Source organism: Dama dama, chromosome 12 (genome assembly GCF_033118175.1).
Source record: "Dama dama isolate Ldn47 chromosome 12, ASM3311817v1, whole genome shotgun sequence".
Classification (NCBI taxonomy): Eukaryota; Metazoa; Chordata; class Mammalia; order Artiodactyla; family Cervidae; genus Dama; species Dama dama.
In genome coordinates this window covers 95,389,162-95,407,031 of record NC_083692.1, presented here as the reverse complement: position 1 = coordinate 95,407,031, position 17,870 = coordinate 95,389,162, and the positions used below count along the sequence as shown (strand labels likewise).

Here is a 17,870-nt window from a genome sequence, read left to right as displayed (position 1 = left end):
TACCTGGCAGTTTCTGAAAACATTCTCCAACCTCCCCCTTCCTTCACCTTCCTCGACCACTGCATTCATAAGTCTCCCAGGAGTAGCCAGGCCTCCTGTGAATCCGAGTGTATTCACCTGGGGGATTAATTCTTAGAAGTGAAATTGCTTTAAGGAGGGTATGTGTTTTTATAAGTTTTGATAAATATTGCCAAACTGTCTTACAGGAAAGTTTGGATGTCCCCAGCCGTCATGAGAGTGCTTGTTCCCAGCAGGATCACCAACAGCGCTGTCAGGCTTCCGGCCCTGGGGTCACAGAAATTCAGCTACCACTGCTGAGTGTGCCGTGTGCCAGACACCAATGCTGTCCATTTATTTTATTTTATTTTTTATCTTCTGTCTGTGCTGCAAAGCATGTGGGATCTCAGTCCCCTGGCTAGGGCTCACCCCCACACCCCCTGCATTGGAAGCAGTCTTAACCAGAGAGGTCCCAGGGCTGTCCATCTGTTAATTCTCACTGAATCCCCCCAGTAAGTCAACAAGGAAAGCAGCATTAACCTCACTTTACAGATGAGGAAACAGGGTCAGAGAGCCTAGGCTTCCTCGGTTCCTAGAGCAGAGCTGAGTCCAGCTCCAGCATTCATCCTAACATCTGCCTAACGGTGCTCCAGTGTGCATGGGCGGTGTCACAATCAGTCAGGGGGCTCGCTGGAAGTCACCCTAGTGTCTGACTCAGGACAGCAGGAAGGGCCAGAACACACACATGTCTAGCCACGCTGACGCTGCTGGCCCAGGCACCATCCTTTGAGAACCATTGCTTGCGTTACTCTAATACGGAATCCCATCTGGAAATGAGCCTGTTGACCCGCCTTTCACCTTGGCTGGGTGCTTATTTGAATTTGTATGTTTTACAAACCTTTTGTTTGTGGGGGTGTATGTGGGAACGTGAATACATCTTCTACAGTCCTTTGAATTCACCATGTTTGGTTTGTGGTAAGTGATTTCACCTCTTCAAGACAGGTTTCCCACCTTTTTAATGGACGTGACGCTCACAGGAACCTCTTGGGGGTATTACAAGGAGTAATGTATGCAGGGGGAAAAAAAAAAAACAAGCTGAAGACTGTGATTTAGCTTTGGTACCAGAGCTAGTTCTAGGCGTGCCTATTGATGGAAAAGCTGGGAAGCCCAGTGGCAGACACTCGGGTTTGACAGGCCTGGAATGAGGTGGCAGTTTGGCCCCCACGTGATATTAGATGAATCAGCCCTCTTCTCTGAGCCTCACAGGCCTTCTCTTGAAGACTGGGCATATCTCGGGCTCCCCAGGGTCCAACAAGCCCTCTGTGTATTGTCTGGAGCGCTCCCTCTGCCCGGAAGCTCTAGGGGCAGCGCTGGCCTCCGTGACAGCTGGGTCGGCTCAGGAACAATGGCCACAACCTGGCTGGTCCCAGCCTCCTTGCCGCTCAGCTCCCAGGGGTAACTTTCACTTCCAGCTGTTCTAGAAACCTTGAGATTCCTTGTTCTTCCCACCTCCTGGGGATGACCTCTCTGTGACACCAAGTGGATTCTTTTCCACAACTGGAAATTGGAAATGTGAGGACCCTTCTTCAGATTCCTGGAAAGAACTCAAATTCCATATGAACCAGGTAATCACAGGTTGGCTGGGGCCACGCGTTTCAGGTGACGGAGCTGTGGCCGTGGACAAAACAGAGGTCGCAAGCGTGTTGATCGTGTCCCTAAGACTGTCCACATTGAGGCTGGAAGCTTCCTTGGAGTCTGGTGAGGGGTGGATACACATATTCAGAGTATCTGAGGTTGACCTGAAACTGACCGAGGGAAACCTGGGTCTCTGGGAGCGCGGGGATGCGGCACGGCAGACCTTCTCCAGCTGTGAGGTGTGCAGGAATGCTGCGGCTCCTCTTTCTGCAGACGCTGAGGCCCAAGAACTTGCGTTTCTAACAAACCTGGATGCTGCTGGGCTATGGACCACACTTTGAATATCTAGAGTTTAAGCAATCCTTGTATCACTGTACCAAATAAAACCTTTTCTTTGGCTTTCAGTGAAACTCTGAATGCATGAGAATACACAAATTCTGAAAAACTAACTTTAGTAGAGCATTCCAATTGTAGCTTTGGGTGTCAGACCTTGGCTGCCACTATAGTTTTCAAGCAACCGGGGACAGTCTTAAACTTGTATTATCGAAGCCCCAGCTTTCTCATCTATGTGCAGAAACCTTCCCTACCTCTGTTTCATTTAGGCAAACCCTTGTTAGGGACTTTAAAAGGATTGATGCAAGTGTCTTCCTGTGACCGTTTTAATCTGCTATTTTTAGTGAGGTTGTGGGTTGTCTCTAGGGAAGTTGCTGGGATTCTCAAATCTTACCAGTATATTGATACACTGGCATTTTGAATGCAAGTCCAGAGTCTTTAAACAAATACATGATGAACAATCATCCGTTGAGTGTGCTGGGCAATATGTGAAGCGCTATACGGGAGTTATCTTGTTTACAATAGCTCTATGACGCAGATCCACTTATTCTGCCCAAACAATCCAAACCAATAAAACTGAAGGTCACAAAGAATGTCAGCAGCCCAAATACATGTATTTTAAAAATAGGTACAATCCAGACTGTACTGGCTCTGTCTGACTCCTAGAATATATCTCAAATATATCTCCATGATTTAAGTGATGAACAGAGTTTTGGCAGTCAAACAGGTGCAGAGATGTGACCAAGGAGGGTGAAATGCTCGGTTCTTTATTACTCCTGTTAATAAGGCACTCCCCAGACCCTGGGTTAAATTTACATTTTCTCTGTGAACTATGGCAAATGCTAGGTCCATGTTAAAATCTGACGAACAATATAAAAGCAAATTGACCTCAGCATCGTGTGCAAGGGTGTTAGTCATCAAGGCCAAAGGCAGAATCTCATTCCCTGTGTCATGATGAATGTTCCTGGAATTTACACTGTGGGGCTCATGGTGGGTGCTGGGTGCCGCTATGGTGTTCAAGAAAGTGGAAAACCGTTGGCCAAAACTAGAAATTATCACCTGATTAATACAGGCGTTGCTGACGGCACCCAGACATAACATAAAAACTGCTTCGTCCTTTACATACAAATAAAAGAGAGGATTTATTTTCATTCTGAGTTTATTTAACATTTCATCCAGTTGAAATGAAATAATACATGGGCTCCAACACTGACCAGACACTTGCTAATACTGAAATAAAAGCTGCCAGTCAGTTCATACTTATAATCATAATTCATTATGTTACCCAAAATATTAATAACTATTTACCTTTACAAGCTTATTGCACTTCATGTGAACTTTTCTCCAGAAAAGGTATTCTTAAGAGATCAGCAAACTGCCAATCTTGATTCATTTTGTTCCTTTTGATAAACCATGATTCAACTCTACAGTTCATATTTCTCTATAAAGCATCAAAAATCAGAAGCTTCAACAGATAACGTTTAAAAAGACACATCTTGAGGCTCATTATCCCTTTTGTCATGAGGCTCTGGTCATCTCATTCTGGTATGCACTAAACTTCTGGTTAGTCAATCTTCCAACCAGTCACTCATTTTTCAAAGAAGGTTAAGACTAACATGGAGCTGCCAATTATCCAGGGCTAAGAATTCTGAGGTTAGCTGGGGGCGGGAGGCTGGGGGGCGGGGGGGTTCAAGGTCTTAAAAGTGAAAGTGAAGTCGCTCAGTTGTGTTTGACTCTTTGCGACCCCATGCACTGTAGCCCGCCAGGCTCCTCCGTCCATGGGATTTTCCAGGCAAGAACACTGGAGTGGGTTGCCATTTCCTTCTCCAGGGGATCTTCCTGACCCAGGTATCAAACCCAAGTCTCCTGCACTGCAGACAGACTCTCTGCCATCTGAGCCACTGGGGAAGCCCTTCAAGTTGCCTTAGTTTCTTGTTAAAAGTGCCCTTTAAGCACCTCGTGGAGCTCTGCCTCAAATTTCTAGCTTTTACCAATTTTTAAAGAGAAGCAAAAATGGCAACAAAAGATATCCAAGGTCAGAAAGTCACGGGGAAGCGCTTTTGCTTCAAATGGCTTAGGACAGAAAATGTACATGAGAAAGTTCTGGGCACACAGAGGAAGGCTCAGAGCAGCCCGCAGCTTCAGGTCCACACACCGCTTTAGAGAAAAGAGAAGCACAGACTCAGGCACACACACCATTCCTTCTTTATGAGGAGATTCAGTCTGCTCACATCGGCAGGAAAATCTGCCCAAATTAGTTTCTACGTGTTTTTCCACTTACAGGTCTCTGAATTACACATCGTATTGAGTGGTCTACACTTACCGAAATAATCACCTCACATATGCCTTTGAACCTCTATAGAATTACAGCATAATCTGTTACATTAAATATATTACATGTGAAACTAGGACAGGTGATGTAAACAGTGGTCCATGGGCTGGTTATTTTCAAACGGGGTGGAATGTAAAATACAACATTCAAGTAAAATCCACTGAGTCACTAATTCACATACACATTATTTCTGTATCTTTCTGAAAGCCAAAGAAACCTTATAGGATGACAAGAAAAGAGATGTAGGTAGATGAGACTGTTCTTTTGATTCTAAAAAAAAAAAATAAAGCCAGATTCAACCCAGTCATATAGTGCTGGTTTGAATATACTCTCCAAAGTTGACAGTTGTGCATTTCAGTTACTTAAATAGTTGATTTAAATGACTGAATATAAAGTCAAGAAGTGCAAGGTAAGATTAATACCTTCATAAGAATATAAAACATAATAAATTTAAAATTCAATCAAAGAAAGCCACCAGCAATAGGAAAGCTTACAGTTGTTGACAGCGGCCTCCATGCATCACAACTGTCTATTATTTTGACTTTCAGGAGGTATATGAAGGAGCTTTTATCCTACAAATCCAAAACATTCATCTACTCAGGTTGCCTCCTGCCCAACCTGGGCAGAAAAGCAAACTGTCCTTAATATTTACGAGTCATTTTTTTTTTTTTTTAGTTTAGCCTCAGGGCTTTTGTGTTTTCTCAACTCACTAGTCAGCTCTCCTTGATTTGAAACAAGAGTGGGATAAAAATTCAGTATTTTAAACAGATTTCCTTTTCACCGACTGACAATCAATACGCTGAACATCTAACTCTATGCCTAGCGGTGCTCTGGAAAACTCTGGGTGTGAGTCGGGACACTGGCTTTGAAAGAACAGTGACTATAGAAGCTACAGGAAGGGGGTCTGTGAATCACACCGTGATTCAAATGTAAGGGGCGGGGGCTGGCAGGTGAGGCACCCAGACCCCCAGCGGCTGTGTCCTAAGTAGCAGCTGGACTCTAAAGGCTTCTATGGGTCTTTAACAGGTTTCTGTCCCCGAGAGAACCCGGCCGCCCAGGCTACGCCTCTCCAACTCGGCTGCACCAGGCTCGCGGCTGGCAGGCTCCTCTGAAGACGCTTCTTAGCCTGCTTTATAAGCCCTTGTTAAAGTACACACGCCGTAGTTCAGGGTGGGTCTCTCGGATCCTGGCTTGCAGCTCGGCCTCCAAGCTTGTCACAGACATGGAACTGGTAGAAGGGAGAAAACGACAGGGTCATCCCCGGGACGGAGGTGGAAACTCGAACCCGAGGAGAGGAAAGTGAGGACCCCCGTCCACCCCCATGACTGGTGCAAGAGCCCTGTTTGAAAAATGCTTCATGTTCCAGAAAACTATCACTAAATCAGAAAGAAAGCCACCATCAGATCCCTTTTTAATCTCTCATCTTACTAAAAGCCTTAAAACCCACTTATCGCTGGCAAGGCAGTATGGTAATGACACTCTCGGACCCTGATGTATCGGAAAATAATCTGTGGTCAGGACACTTCCCAAGAAAAACAACATAAATGTTCACCATTCATGAGAAAAAGATACATGCATTCAGTGGAATGTTTAGCACTAAAAATTCACTTGCATTACTGTGCTTCTGTCCACTGTATAGTGATATATATTCTGAAACTTTTAGAAAATATGAAAATATATGAGAAAAAACATCTCTTGTAGTCACACTACTGAGAAGGACTCCTGTGAGTCTTTGCTTTGTGCATGTAAAAAATGTACCTGAATGTTTTATATGTGCATATGTATTACAGCTTATTTTTCATTAAGAATGCATACTTAATATATAAGAGGATGAAGAAAAACTGGCCAGCAAGACTGTTGACTGTCTGTTATGGAAAGGTCACTTGCCCCTTTCCTATTTGCCCATTTTGGTTCCCCTCTAATCTTAAAAGAAACTAATTATAGGAATGAGATCACCAGGCAGTTTAGCCTGACTCCTGACTTACGCTCTCCTGAATAACCTGTTCCTTTCCTAGATAGATAGAAAGAAGAATGAAAAAGTAAGCAGTTAAAAAAATGACGAGCTCTCTATCCCCAACACCCACCCCTCCACTCTGCCCCTTGCCGAGCAATCTGCAGGCAGATCGTTCGGGCAAGACAACATCTGAAGACAGAGTCGGTGGTTCACTGAGGTTCTTTCCCTTCCTTTTTTTTCCTTTAAAAACTGTCATGATTGTCAGAGAAGGAGAAATATGGTATGACATCCCTTATATTGGAATCTAAAAAGAAACAATACAAATGAACTTGCTTAAAAAATGGGAGCAGACTCACAGACTTAGAGAACAAACCTATGGTTGCTGGGGGAAGGATGGGGAGAAGGGAGAGTTAGGGAGTCTGGGATGGACACGTACACTCTGCTATATTTAAAATGGATAACCAATGAGGTCTTACTGTGTAGCACATGGAACTCTGCTCGAGGTTACCTGGCAGCCTGGATGGGAGGGCAGTTTGGGAGAGAGTGGATACATGTATGCCTATGGCTGAGTCCCTCTGCTCTTCACCTGAAACTGTCACAACTTTGTGAACTGGCTACACTCCAGTACAAAAATTAAAAGTTTTTTCTTTTTTTATTTAAATAAAAGGTATTACGTGAAAAAAAAAAAAAACAACTGTCACAACTGAGCAAAATCTTTGCAGTTGGTCTCTGGACATGAGTCCACCTTCTACCTGATTAAAGCATCTTTCCTTTCTACTGACACTTGTGTCTTGAATTACTGGCTTCTGAGCTGCAAGCAGCTGACCTTGGGTTTGGTAACACTAGTAATTAGTTTCTAAAGAATTGTTCTTTACTTGAGTGGGCTTTCCTGGTGGCTCAGTCAGTAAAGAATCCATCTGCAATGGAGATCTCCGGGTTGGGAAGATCCCCTGGAGAAGGAAATGGCAACCCACTCCAGTATTCTTGCCTGGAAAATCCCATGGACGGAGGAGCCTGGCAGCTACGGTCCATGGGGTAGTAAGATTCAGACAGGACTTAGTGACTACACCACCACCATAGTTGAGATGTGGTAAACTAAGAGGCAGAAAGATAGGGTATATATTTATAGACATAATGCAAAAAAAGAAAAATTATGAATATAGAAAAAGGCACAGTGGCTATTTTTTTCTTCTATATAGGGAGACCTTGGGTAATTTTAAAATAATGTTGCTAATGGCAATGATAATGGCTATGACTTAGTGCTCAATTTTTGGGTCAGGCATTATGTGTTTTTAACCCTTATAAAACCCTGGAAAGTCAGTATGATATTAATTGTATAGATAAGGAAACTAGAGGTGCAGCTGAGATTTGAAGTCAGATCCTTCTCGACCCAAATGCCCCGCTCCTAAGTCACTGATTCAAGGTCAAGCGCTGAACACTGATATTCCAGCGCCTACACTAAGGAAACAAACCTTTCTTACCTGAAGCCCTGAGATTCTGGGGTTTGCACAATTAAACAGTGCTCCTCTTCAGGAAATTCATCTGTATCAGGCTTCACAACAGGTTCTGAACCTCCTGACCTCTCCAAGGGGGGCTTAACTATGGGCATCAAGGTGATAAAGCTTTCCTCTCCTTGAAATTTAAGTCCCCAGCTAAGAACAGTGGGGGTCAAAGACAGAAGTGAAAGACCAGATAAAAGACGGATGTCTCTATCAGATAGGGGGACCTGATGAAATCAGTTCTAGAAGAGACTACCACATCCCAAAGCTACTGGAAAGCCTAGGGCAGTAAAGGCCATCTGTGTGGGGCCTGTCAGCCCATGAAGGGCATGATAAAGGCAGGACTGGTAACAGAAATCACAGCAAAACAGCAGAATGCTGCCCCTCCGCGCCTTGACGTTAGACGAGAAAAAGGCTGAAGCCTCAGATTTATGTGATGCTGATTTAATGCCAGTTAATCCAGTTTTTACATCAAAGGCAGGATTCAAGGGCAACTTGTGATAAAAGACATATGCACAATAAGGCTTTTAAGGCAAAAAGAAAAAAAAAAAAAAACTCAAGTAGGAAGAAGGAAAGCCAAAATACCAACCACCAAAGTTAAGTGCATACAGCTGCTCTCCCTGGGGGTTAGAACTTAAATTCTAATATTTCTGCCTGAGCCAATGGACTGGACATCAGTGAATCATATTTAAATTTTTATAAGAGCAAATCTGCCCCACAGTTAACCTTGGTCTGACACAAGAATAAAGCATTTTCAAATGTAATCATAGCAGGTAGACAAGAGCTGGGCAAAGAGTTTCGATATTAAATAGATGTGCATTTCATTTCTGCCTCTATCTCTTCCTTTTAGAGACTCGGCTAAATAGACGTGCATTTAATTTCTGCCTCTATCTCTTCCTTTTAGAGACTCGGCTTCATTATCTCTTTGAGACTCAACTTCCCTCCTAGTGAAATGAACCCGTGTCTTCAACTAGTTTTTAGGGTTAAAACATATGATCGTTCTGAACAGCAACAAATACATACCTTTTCTGAGGGAACAGAGCGCAGCATAGAGGTGTGGCAAATACCAAGCTTAAAAAGAACGGAAAAGACACATCAGAGTGTTTTAGAAATGGTCTAGTTTTCAGATCTTTTCTATTTTACTTTGGTAACAGTCCCCTTTCTCTCTTTTGAGTATTATACTGCCAACACAAAAATATGTCCTGTTTGTGTAATTTTACTACTAAGGTCTGCCAAAGTAATTTAAAAAAAAAAAATCAAAGAGATAAAAGGAGTTTTAAAAAAGAATCACACAAATAGCCCCAAATATTGCAGGTTTCTCTAAAGACAGTTTCTTTCTAGCTAATGACTGGTCTCAGTTTTCAAAATGCATGTCCCATATTAGCCCTCACTTTCATACGCTGTATATTAATCTTAAACAAAAAAAAAAAGAATGACATTGAAGTAATTCTACTCACCAAAAGCCAACTATTCCAACTTGAACAGGTGCGCTCATCCATGGGAACCTCTGGGTAGAGAAATAAGCAATTTTGAATACTTTTTATACAGGCTCTCAGGGACAGTTTTTTCTGCTGGTTAATTGGAAGGAGTGTGGCCACATTACAGATCCAGCTGGGATGCGATTAGCAAGGTGTGGGGGTACCACTGCAACGGCATGTTAGTCCTGACTTCCCGCAGCTCTTGGCGATCTGGCCACGATGCACATGCAAGGGGCAGGTGGCTTCTCATATTCCTCCCTTGCTCTTAGAATCAGAGAGATGCCTGCGTGTAAATGGGAGCTGGAGAAACTGTTCTCGCTTAGCTATAATTTGTCTCCTGACTGGGGAGGAGTGTGGCTCCAAATCCAGAAGACTAACAAACCTGTATTCAGATCTCTGCCCTTCCAGTTCACCCCCACTATGGGGAGAGGGAGGCAGAGTCCACCCAGCCCAAGCTCTGGTTCCTTCTCTGTAGAATGAAGATCCCAACAGCTTCCTAAAAGCCTGTGTGCGAAGCTACACCAGATAACATTTATCAAGCACCTAGCGCTGTGCCTGGAATGTTCAGAAACCCAAAAGGCATTGCTGCCCCGCCCCAACCCCGCACCCCTCCTTTCTTGGTCTTAGTTGCTGTCAGTAAGGTTAAAATAACTGCTGGCGTAACAAATTCTTGGCTGCCACTTTTTCACTAATGGAAATGAGTGAGTTGGTTGGTTTTTCGGAGAGTAAGTGCTATTAGATTTTTAGTTTTCAAAAGGGAATTTTACAAAAGCATAATATGCAATATAAGGAGCAACGAGATATATAGATTATATAAGTAAGGCCACTGAAAGAGCTGCCACCAAGTTGCCAACTAGTTGTAATGAAATCAGCCAGAGTTAACACGAGTGGTTAATTAAAAGATCAGGATCCCCAGGGGGCTTGTGGGAGAGGCGTACCCTGGTCTCCGAGAAGGCTCCTCTGGTGAAAAGGTACATCCCGTGGGTTAAGGGAGAAAAAGGGAGAGATGTCAGCAAGCAGAGACAGGCCCACAGAGCTCGCGCAGACGGGCCCCGCCCCTCAAGGGATGGCAGGAGAAGGAAATACTGCATCCGGGGCAGCTGGCTCCAACTGACGCTGCAGGATTTTCATAAGGAGAAGGTAAATCGTCTTCCTAGCATTCCTTCTTTCATCAGTCTGGGAGCAAAGACTTGGAGATGGGAAGGCAAGCTAAGAACTGAATAAGATCTTGCTGGAAGACAGGCCCACAAGAGCCCACAAGAGCAGCCTCTGCTTCGCAAGTGGACTCTTGAAGAGCCGTGTGTGATCTCAACAACGGGCGTGCAGAGACCAAAGGCTGATGGGGGCTCATGCACACGGTTTTGTTGGAAGGGTTCTCAGTAACCACAAGGACGCTGGATAATTCTGATCTCTCCCACGAAGCTCAACCTGGATGTCATCCCCGCTCCCAACTCCTTTCCAGCACCCCCTCCCACCTCACTCACCCCGACTTCAAACAGAACTTGGTCCGAGATTTTAAAAGTGAGCTGAGGATGTTTGGTTTTCCCCTAAATAATCACAGAACTTGAGGGAGGGACGTAGCACAGAATTGTGGAAACAGGATATTTTAAATGAATTAAAGACAGTAATCACAAGTTTAAAAAGATATATATTCAATGAAGTAAAAGCTCAAAAAGTTAGTATGAGTAAATTCTTTCTCTTTCCAATGATCTTTACTCTTTACTTCATACTGTATATGAAATACAGTAAAGGGCACATACCGACCATGCAGAAGTTTTGACATGTATTCAGCTGTGAGGCCATTGCCACAATCAAGATAATTAAATATTAGTAGCTATCATCCTTGTTTCTTGTGCCCTTGGCCATTCCACCATCTTTCCTAAACTCTATACCCATTCCCTGGCCACCTCTGATCTACTTTCTGTCATTACATACTAGTTTATGCTTTCTAGGATTTTATATACAGTATCTACTCTTTTGTATAATTATTTTGAGATTCACTCATGCTGTTGTATATATGCATGGCTCAGGGCTTTTTATTGCTGGGTTAGGTATTCCATTGTGTGAATGGAATTTGATAATCCATTTTCCTGTTTATGAACATTTGGACTGTTTCCAGTTTTGGGCTATTGCAAATAAAGCTGCTTTGAATACTTGTCCTTTATGGACATACATTTTCATTTCTTCTAGGTAAATACTTAGGAGTGAAATGGCTTGACTGCATGGTAAGCACATGTTTAACTTAAGAAATTGCCAAACTATTCTCCAGAGATTCTTCAGAGTCCCTTGGATTGTAAGGAGATCAAACCAGTCAATCTTATCAGAAATCAACCTTGAATATTCACTGGACTGATGCTGAAGCTGCAGCTCCAATAATTTGGCCACCTGAGAGTAAGCAAAGAGCTTACTCACCGGAAAAGACCCTGATGCTGCGAAAGATTGAGGGCAGGAGGAGAAGAGGGTGGCAGAGGATGAGATGGTTGGATGGCATCACTGACTCAATGGACATGAGTTTGAGTAAACTCCAGGAGACAGTGAAGGACAGGGAAGCTTGGTGTGCTGCAATCCCCGGGGTTGCAAAGGGTTGGACACGACTTAGAGAATGAACAAGAACAACAAAGTGGTCGTATCTTTTACGTTCCCACCGGTAGGGAATAAGAGTTTCAGGTCGTCTATCTACATCCTTGCCAACACTTATTATGGTCAGTCTTTTTAATTTTAGCCATTCCAATAGGTGTTTAGAGGTAGCTAATGTGGTTTTTAACCTGAATTTCCCCAGTGACTAAAGATACTGAGCATTTTTACATGTGATATTACTTGATATCTATGTATATTTGGTGAAATATCTGTTCAAACCTTCTGCCCTTTAAAAAAATAGAGCTGTTTTCCTGAATAAGTGTATCTTTTGGATACAAGTCCTTTATCAGACACATACTTTGCATAAATTTTCTCCAGTCTGTTCCCTGTCTTTTCATTCTCTTTATAGCATTCAAAAAACAGAATTTTAACATTTTGATGAAGCCCAATTTGTCCATTTTTTTCTTTTATGGACTGTGCTTTTGGTGTTAAGTCTAAGAAATCTTTGCTTAATTCCAGATGTCAAAGATGTTCTATTTTCTTCTAGAAGTGTGACAACTGTAGACTTTTACACTTAGATTCCATGAACCACTGGGGGCTGATATGTATATGTATGTACACCATCAATTCCCTACACACAGTCCACAGCCCAGGCAACCTGACCAGACACAGGCCTCCCTCCCAACTCTGTGCCTTTCTGCACTTCTGCAGTGCCTGTCATCTGCAGGGGTCTCCGCTCACCTGCTGCAGCTGGGGGAGAAACTCCCCTATGCGCCCTCCAAGCCCCACACTCTTGTTCACCATGTATGGGAACCATGTACCCCGTGCCCTCCCCACCACCACACCGGATGGTCCTGAGAGCAGGGCCCAAGCCTTATTCCTATGATAATGGCACCCAGCACATTGCTTGGCGTGCAACAGGCATTCACCCAAGGCCTGCTGCATCAAATGAATGGACAAATAAATGCTACAGTCACAGTCCATTAGCAGACAACCCTGAAAATCGACGGAGTAGACAGAGCCGTCCATCTTTATTAAAGAAAATATAAATGAACAAGAACTTCAGGAATGAGGAGTTCTTATCTGACCCAATTCATATCAACTTTGTTCTCAATGAAAAGTGCCAGCAAGGTAAAGAGACCACAGGAGCTATTCTTCAAGAAAACTGCTGGGTAAAGCACCAGCTTTTAAGCAGTGAACTTTTGGTTTACTGCAAAGATTTCGGTGAGTCACCTGCCCACAGCTGATGCTTTTTGCTAGCACTCTGTTTGGAAAAAGACAGGGCGTGGGGGGAGGATGAGTCACGCCGAATGCTCCCCAAGCTCACCGTTTAAAAAAGCCAAGAACATTCAATTCCTTTCATGTCTGCAGAGGAGTTTGGTCACATCCAAGGTAAAAGCCCCGAGAAGTACCTCCTTGCAGGGAGGCACATCTGCCTGCTGGAGTTGTGGGAGCAGAGGGCCGCCTGACCCAGGCAGACGTGGCCGCCCACGTGGACATGATGCATGGCTGGAGAAACGATCTCTGAGCCTTTGTAAAAGGGGCTCAGAAAAGCCTCCCTTTCCGAATAGCGTGTGAAAGTGCTCTGCAGATGGAAATGTATGGACACGAAAATAAGCTGCTTCCACGTCTGCTTTCACAACGGCCACACTATCAGTGAAGTCCTACAGTCCTCGCTACGTGGGCAAAAATGCAGTATTCTGATGCAACAACCCTGAATGTGGGAGTGGGATGTATGTCTGAGGAGCTCAACATTTAGCCATAGCTTTTCCAAAAGCATCATCCTCCACAGAGGTCTGAACCAGTTGAGCAGCAGCCAGACCCTGACAGCTAGTGAGGCCCTTAGACGGATCCATGATCCGCTCTGACTGCCTGCCCTCATCGCCCCATGGCTTCTGATGCCAGCAGCCTCCTCCCGCCCAATGTGAGGCCTGCAGAGGGGGAGTGGGGCAGGCAGGGGGAAGCAAGGCGGCCCACCTCCAAATTATTGTTGAAGGACACAGCACCAAGCAAGCCGAAAACCAAAACCCATGGAGGAAGGACAAGGGAGACAAACACAACAGTTACTCATTTTCCCTGTGAAAAACCCTAGGGCCACGTGGGAGTAGGGCTAACTGCTTGCATCACTTGCTGGCTGCTTCATGGAAGAACATGCCAGGCTGTATCTGTAGCAATTTCTGTCTGTCCCAGCAGGAAAACGATGCAATATGCCCAACTCTGTCTCCTGGCCAGTGTCTGTTACCGAGATACTAGAGTAACGGCTGCAACTTTGCCAACAACACTGAAGCCCTGGGAGTTCAAGGGCATGACAGTCAGGAGAAAGGACCAAGTTCACGTCACTGTTTCCTCTGGTGACCTAACTTCAGCATGAATGTAGGTCTGCATGCAGACTCTCTCACAGAATTTCTGGAATCCCAAGCCCACATGAGCACCCATGTGTGCTCAATACCCACAGCCAGGAGTGAGACGGCCAGGGAGTAATGTCCCCGCAGCAGTGGCAAATGGCCAGACTTGGAGCCTCACTGCAGAGTCGGGCTGCTGACACCGCTCTGCTAATTGGGTGCTGGGTGGTGTTGGAGAGGCAGAGAGAAAGGACTGGGAAAGCTTTGATGGTGGGGACACTGCCACTGAAGGTGGTCTCCCCACTGCATTCACAGTTGCTGATTCACGACAATCATACACTACTGGTGGAATGACCCACGCTTATTATTCCTCTCCTGCAAAAGTTTATTTTTATGCCAGACAAACAGGATGAGATGACAGTCTCCAAGCCTTGTATCTACTCGGAAATCTGATCTTGCTTTAAAAGTCTGATTTTGCTTAAAGTCTGCAGGAGGGGGAGGTTGGATTTATTAAATATGTTCTTTGATTCTCTGTTGCCCCTGAAGCTGGCCTGCCAATACCTTAAGAAAGTAACAATCAGGAAAATACAAACGTTGCCTGGGTCAACATATGCCCTTGCAGAAGGACTATAATCCTAACGACTTATCAGATCAAGAGCTAGCAGTGAAGAACACAGTGTATCAATTCCGTATCTGTAAAGTTAAGGAGCCACTGGATGTTCTACTTCCAACTAGCATCCTGGAGGATAATGCTGATGGCCCCTCTCTAAGTTCATTTGATGGGTTTTCTCCTTCAAAGCCTAAATCACTTCCCATAAGGAAAGCAGGGATAGATAGAGAAAGGAGCGTCAATTTTTTTTTTTTTTTAGATTATCTGAAAATCACTGAGACATCAAAGTTGGTGAGTTTTAGATGTTTACATAATTTAGTAGTTTTCAGATCTAGTCACTGTTCTAGTACATACACTAATTCCTTGGCAGCTTTAAAAGTTCATCTGTTTACATAATATGGCAGCTTCAAGATCTAGTCCCTGTTCCAGCACACACACTAATCCCTGAGCAGCTTTAAAGAATTCATCGTTTCTAAGTTCTGCAGAGGAAAGAGACTTCAGCAAAGCCTTTTCATGAATCCTCAAGTAAGAGCTTATCAAAGTAGGTAAGATGTCATATGAGGTTACCTTCACATTTTGGTCTTCACTAATAACTTTACTGGTTAAATCAGTGAAACTGTCTTACATTTTTGTTTAATCTTACAATTAAGACTGTAGAAGTCCACCAGGAGATGGATGGAGACTCAGAAGGCAGGTGAGAAAGCTGCCTTCTGGGGGCAGTCCAGGGATCTGTGGGTTGTCCGGAATGCTCCGAGGAGAATGGCTGGATCACTACAGAGACAGTGAAACACCCCATCACACCATTCACACCGCAGCGTGAGACTGCTAGAGAAAGAAGCTCCGAAGCTCCTGGGAGAGAATGAGCGGGCTACCGAGGAGAGGGCCCTCTTTCTTGTTCTAACACGGGGTTGGTACATCTGACATGCCAGTCAAACGAGGCACTCAATAATATTGTTTTTTCAAAGCATACTTTCTTGGCTTATTGTCTGAGAATGTGATTGTATTGAAAGTATTTGGTGTTGGCCTTAATTTTCCCTTCTGGAGCCCACAGGGTGAATACAGGTCAATTGACTTGTCGGACATTTAGAATTTTCCTAATCACAGAAATCATTCAGAAAGCGTCAGGCCTATGAACCATGTCCTTCTTTCAAAGTCTGGTAGTTCTCTCGATATGACGGTTCTGTCACTAAAACCCAAAGCAGTTCACCCTGAGAGAGCTGCAGTGTTTATAACACACCTGCTCCCCCAGCCAGGAACTGGATCGTTCCTCCTCCGGTAGGAGTAATGGTGTCAGATTCCAAGCACAGCAGGAGCCAGAGGAGTTACCCCATCCCCTCTTACAAGAAACTAGAAAGCTGAGGTGAAGCATAAATACAGCTGCGTCTGAGTCGTGGAGACCGCGAGAATGCAGACAATGCCCTGCGGTTTCTCAGTTCCAGTTTCATCCTGGAATATTTTCAGACCCCGAGGGGAGGCGGCTGACAGATTAAGGGATTATTATAGATGATTACCACAGGAAAATACATCTAGGCACTAATTCAGTATTCTGTGAAGCTACTACTCCCAATTATTCTTTCTTTTCAGATAGTATGTTCAGGGACTTACAGACAAATCATTCCAAATTCATACCCTCTCTTCACGATTACTCAGCGAGGGACCTGACTGATAACTAAGATAAGCGTGTCCTTGGGCTATGGCCGCGCAAGAGTGGCAGCATTCAACAAATGAAAGATTTATGAGAGCTTTTTCAAATATTTATTAGTGTCCAATTGCCACTGGCCTTCAAATTCTTTACTCACTATCCACGTGGGAAATAAGTCTGTATAGTTTGAGGTCTGCAGACAAATTGTAAGGATTGAGACAAGGATAAACAGAACTGGGGCTTACCTTGAGAAAGGCTTTCTTTTCCAGAGTATTCATGATAAATGGAGGGATGGCTGGAAGTAAAGACAGACCCACTTAAATCTTGGTTAATGTCTATTTTCAGCTCACGTTTTTTTTTCCCTCAAGAATTTCACGAAAGGCTTATATTACTTGCAGACTAGTTCCACACTGGCAGAGTAAAAGCAACTGCAATATTCTTTAAAATACCTTAGCATTAAAAAAAACTCTGTTTCCATTTGTTAAAGTTTTGAAAAATAACACAACGCTCTATGCCAGCTAGAAAATTTTGTGATCTTGAAGAGAACTTTAACATTAAATATGCAACAATACAAACATCAACAACTTTCCCCTCCTGTACCAATGATACAAATGCAGGCTTCCCCGGATGTCCACCCCTGTGGAGTACAGTAGAAAAATTCCTGCCTTGAGTCACACAGACCACTTGTTAGCTGGGTGATCCAGAAAAAGTTACCTCACTGCTCTGAGCCTTGTTTTCTGTTTCCTCATCTATATAATAGGGATAACTGTATCGAACTAGCCAGGATGATAAGCTGCAATGATGCATGTAAAACATCAGATAGCATAGTTCATTTACTCATGATTCAGACTAAACTATCCATCAGACTAAACTGTCACAGCAATTTCAATACATCAATTACCTTTAGAGATGTTGCTGGGTTAGAAAGACTGTCTCTTCTCCTGGGACTAAATAATGTTTAAGATAACCAAGCCAGTGGAAACAAATCTGTTGGGATGACTAAACTCCAAAGAGGAGCCTTGTATTTCAAAATGGGAAAGAGCAAAACCAAAAGCCTACCCAGTGCAGAAGCTGGAGTGGCCCACCTCGGTCTCATAAAATCTGGAGACCTGGGCTCAGCAGGTGTGCCAGGCGGCCTCCCCACCTCCTCACAGGTCAGTGACAACGTGCTGGCCCCTGACTCAGCGGACTCTGGGCCTACATTTCATGACTGTGGTTTCCTCAGTTCACCCACCCCTACAGTGCACACCGCTGTTACACAATGATGTCTTTGTTAAATCACTTAACGGTGGCTAATTAGTTCAGTTCAGTTCAGTTGCTCAGTCGTGTCTGATTCTTTGCGACCCCATGGACTGCAGCACGCCAGGCCTCCCTGTCCATCACAAACTCCTGGAGCTTGCTCAAACTGATATCCATTGAGTCGGTGATGCCATCCAACCATCTCATCCTCTGTCGTCCCCTTCTCCTCCTG

At 44.1% G+C, this 17,870-nt stretch overlaps 1 protein-coding gene across 1 annotated transcript in view; it reads right to left on the bottom strand.

The window, feature by feature from the left end:
* Positions 1 to 3,106: 3,106 nt before the first annotated feature.
* Positions 3,107 to 17,870, bottom strand: part of SFXN1 (sideroflexin 1) — a 58,812-nt gene continuing 44,048 nt past the window's right edge. Inside the window, exons 8-11 of the mRNA XM_061158166.1 lie at positions 16,645 to 16,694; positions 9,208 to 9,257; positions 8,774 to 8,821; positions 3,107 to 5,525 (exon numbers count right to left, since the gene is read on the bottom strand). Of these exons, the coding sequence (XP_061014149.1) occupies positions 5,429 to 5,525; positions 8,774 to 8,821; positions 9,208 to 9,257; positions 16,645 to 16,694 (245 nt within the window). The 3' untranslated portion in view covers positions 3,107 to 5,428. The remainder of the gene's footprint in view (positions 5,526 to 8,773; positions 8,822 to 9,207; positions 9,258 to 16,644; positions 16,695 to 17,870) is intronic.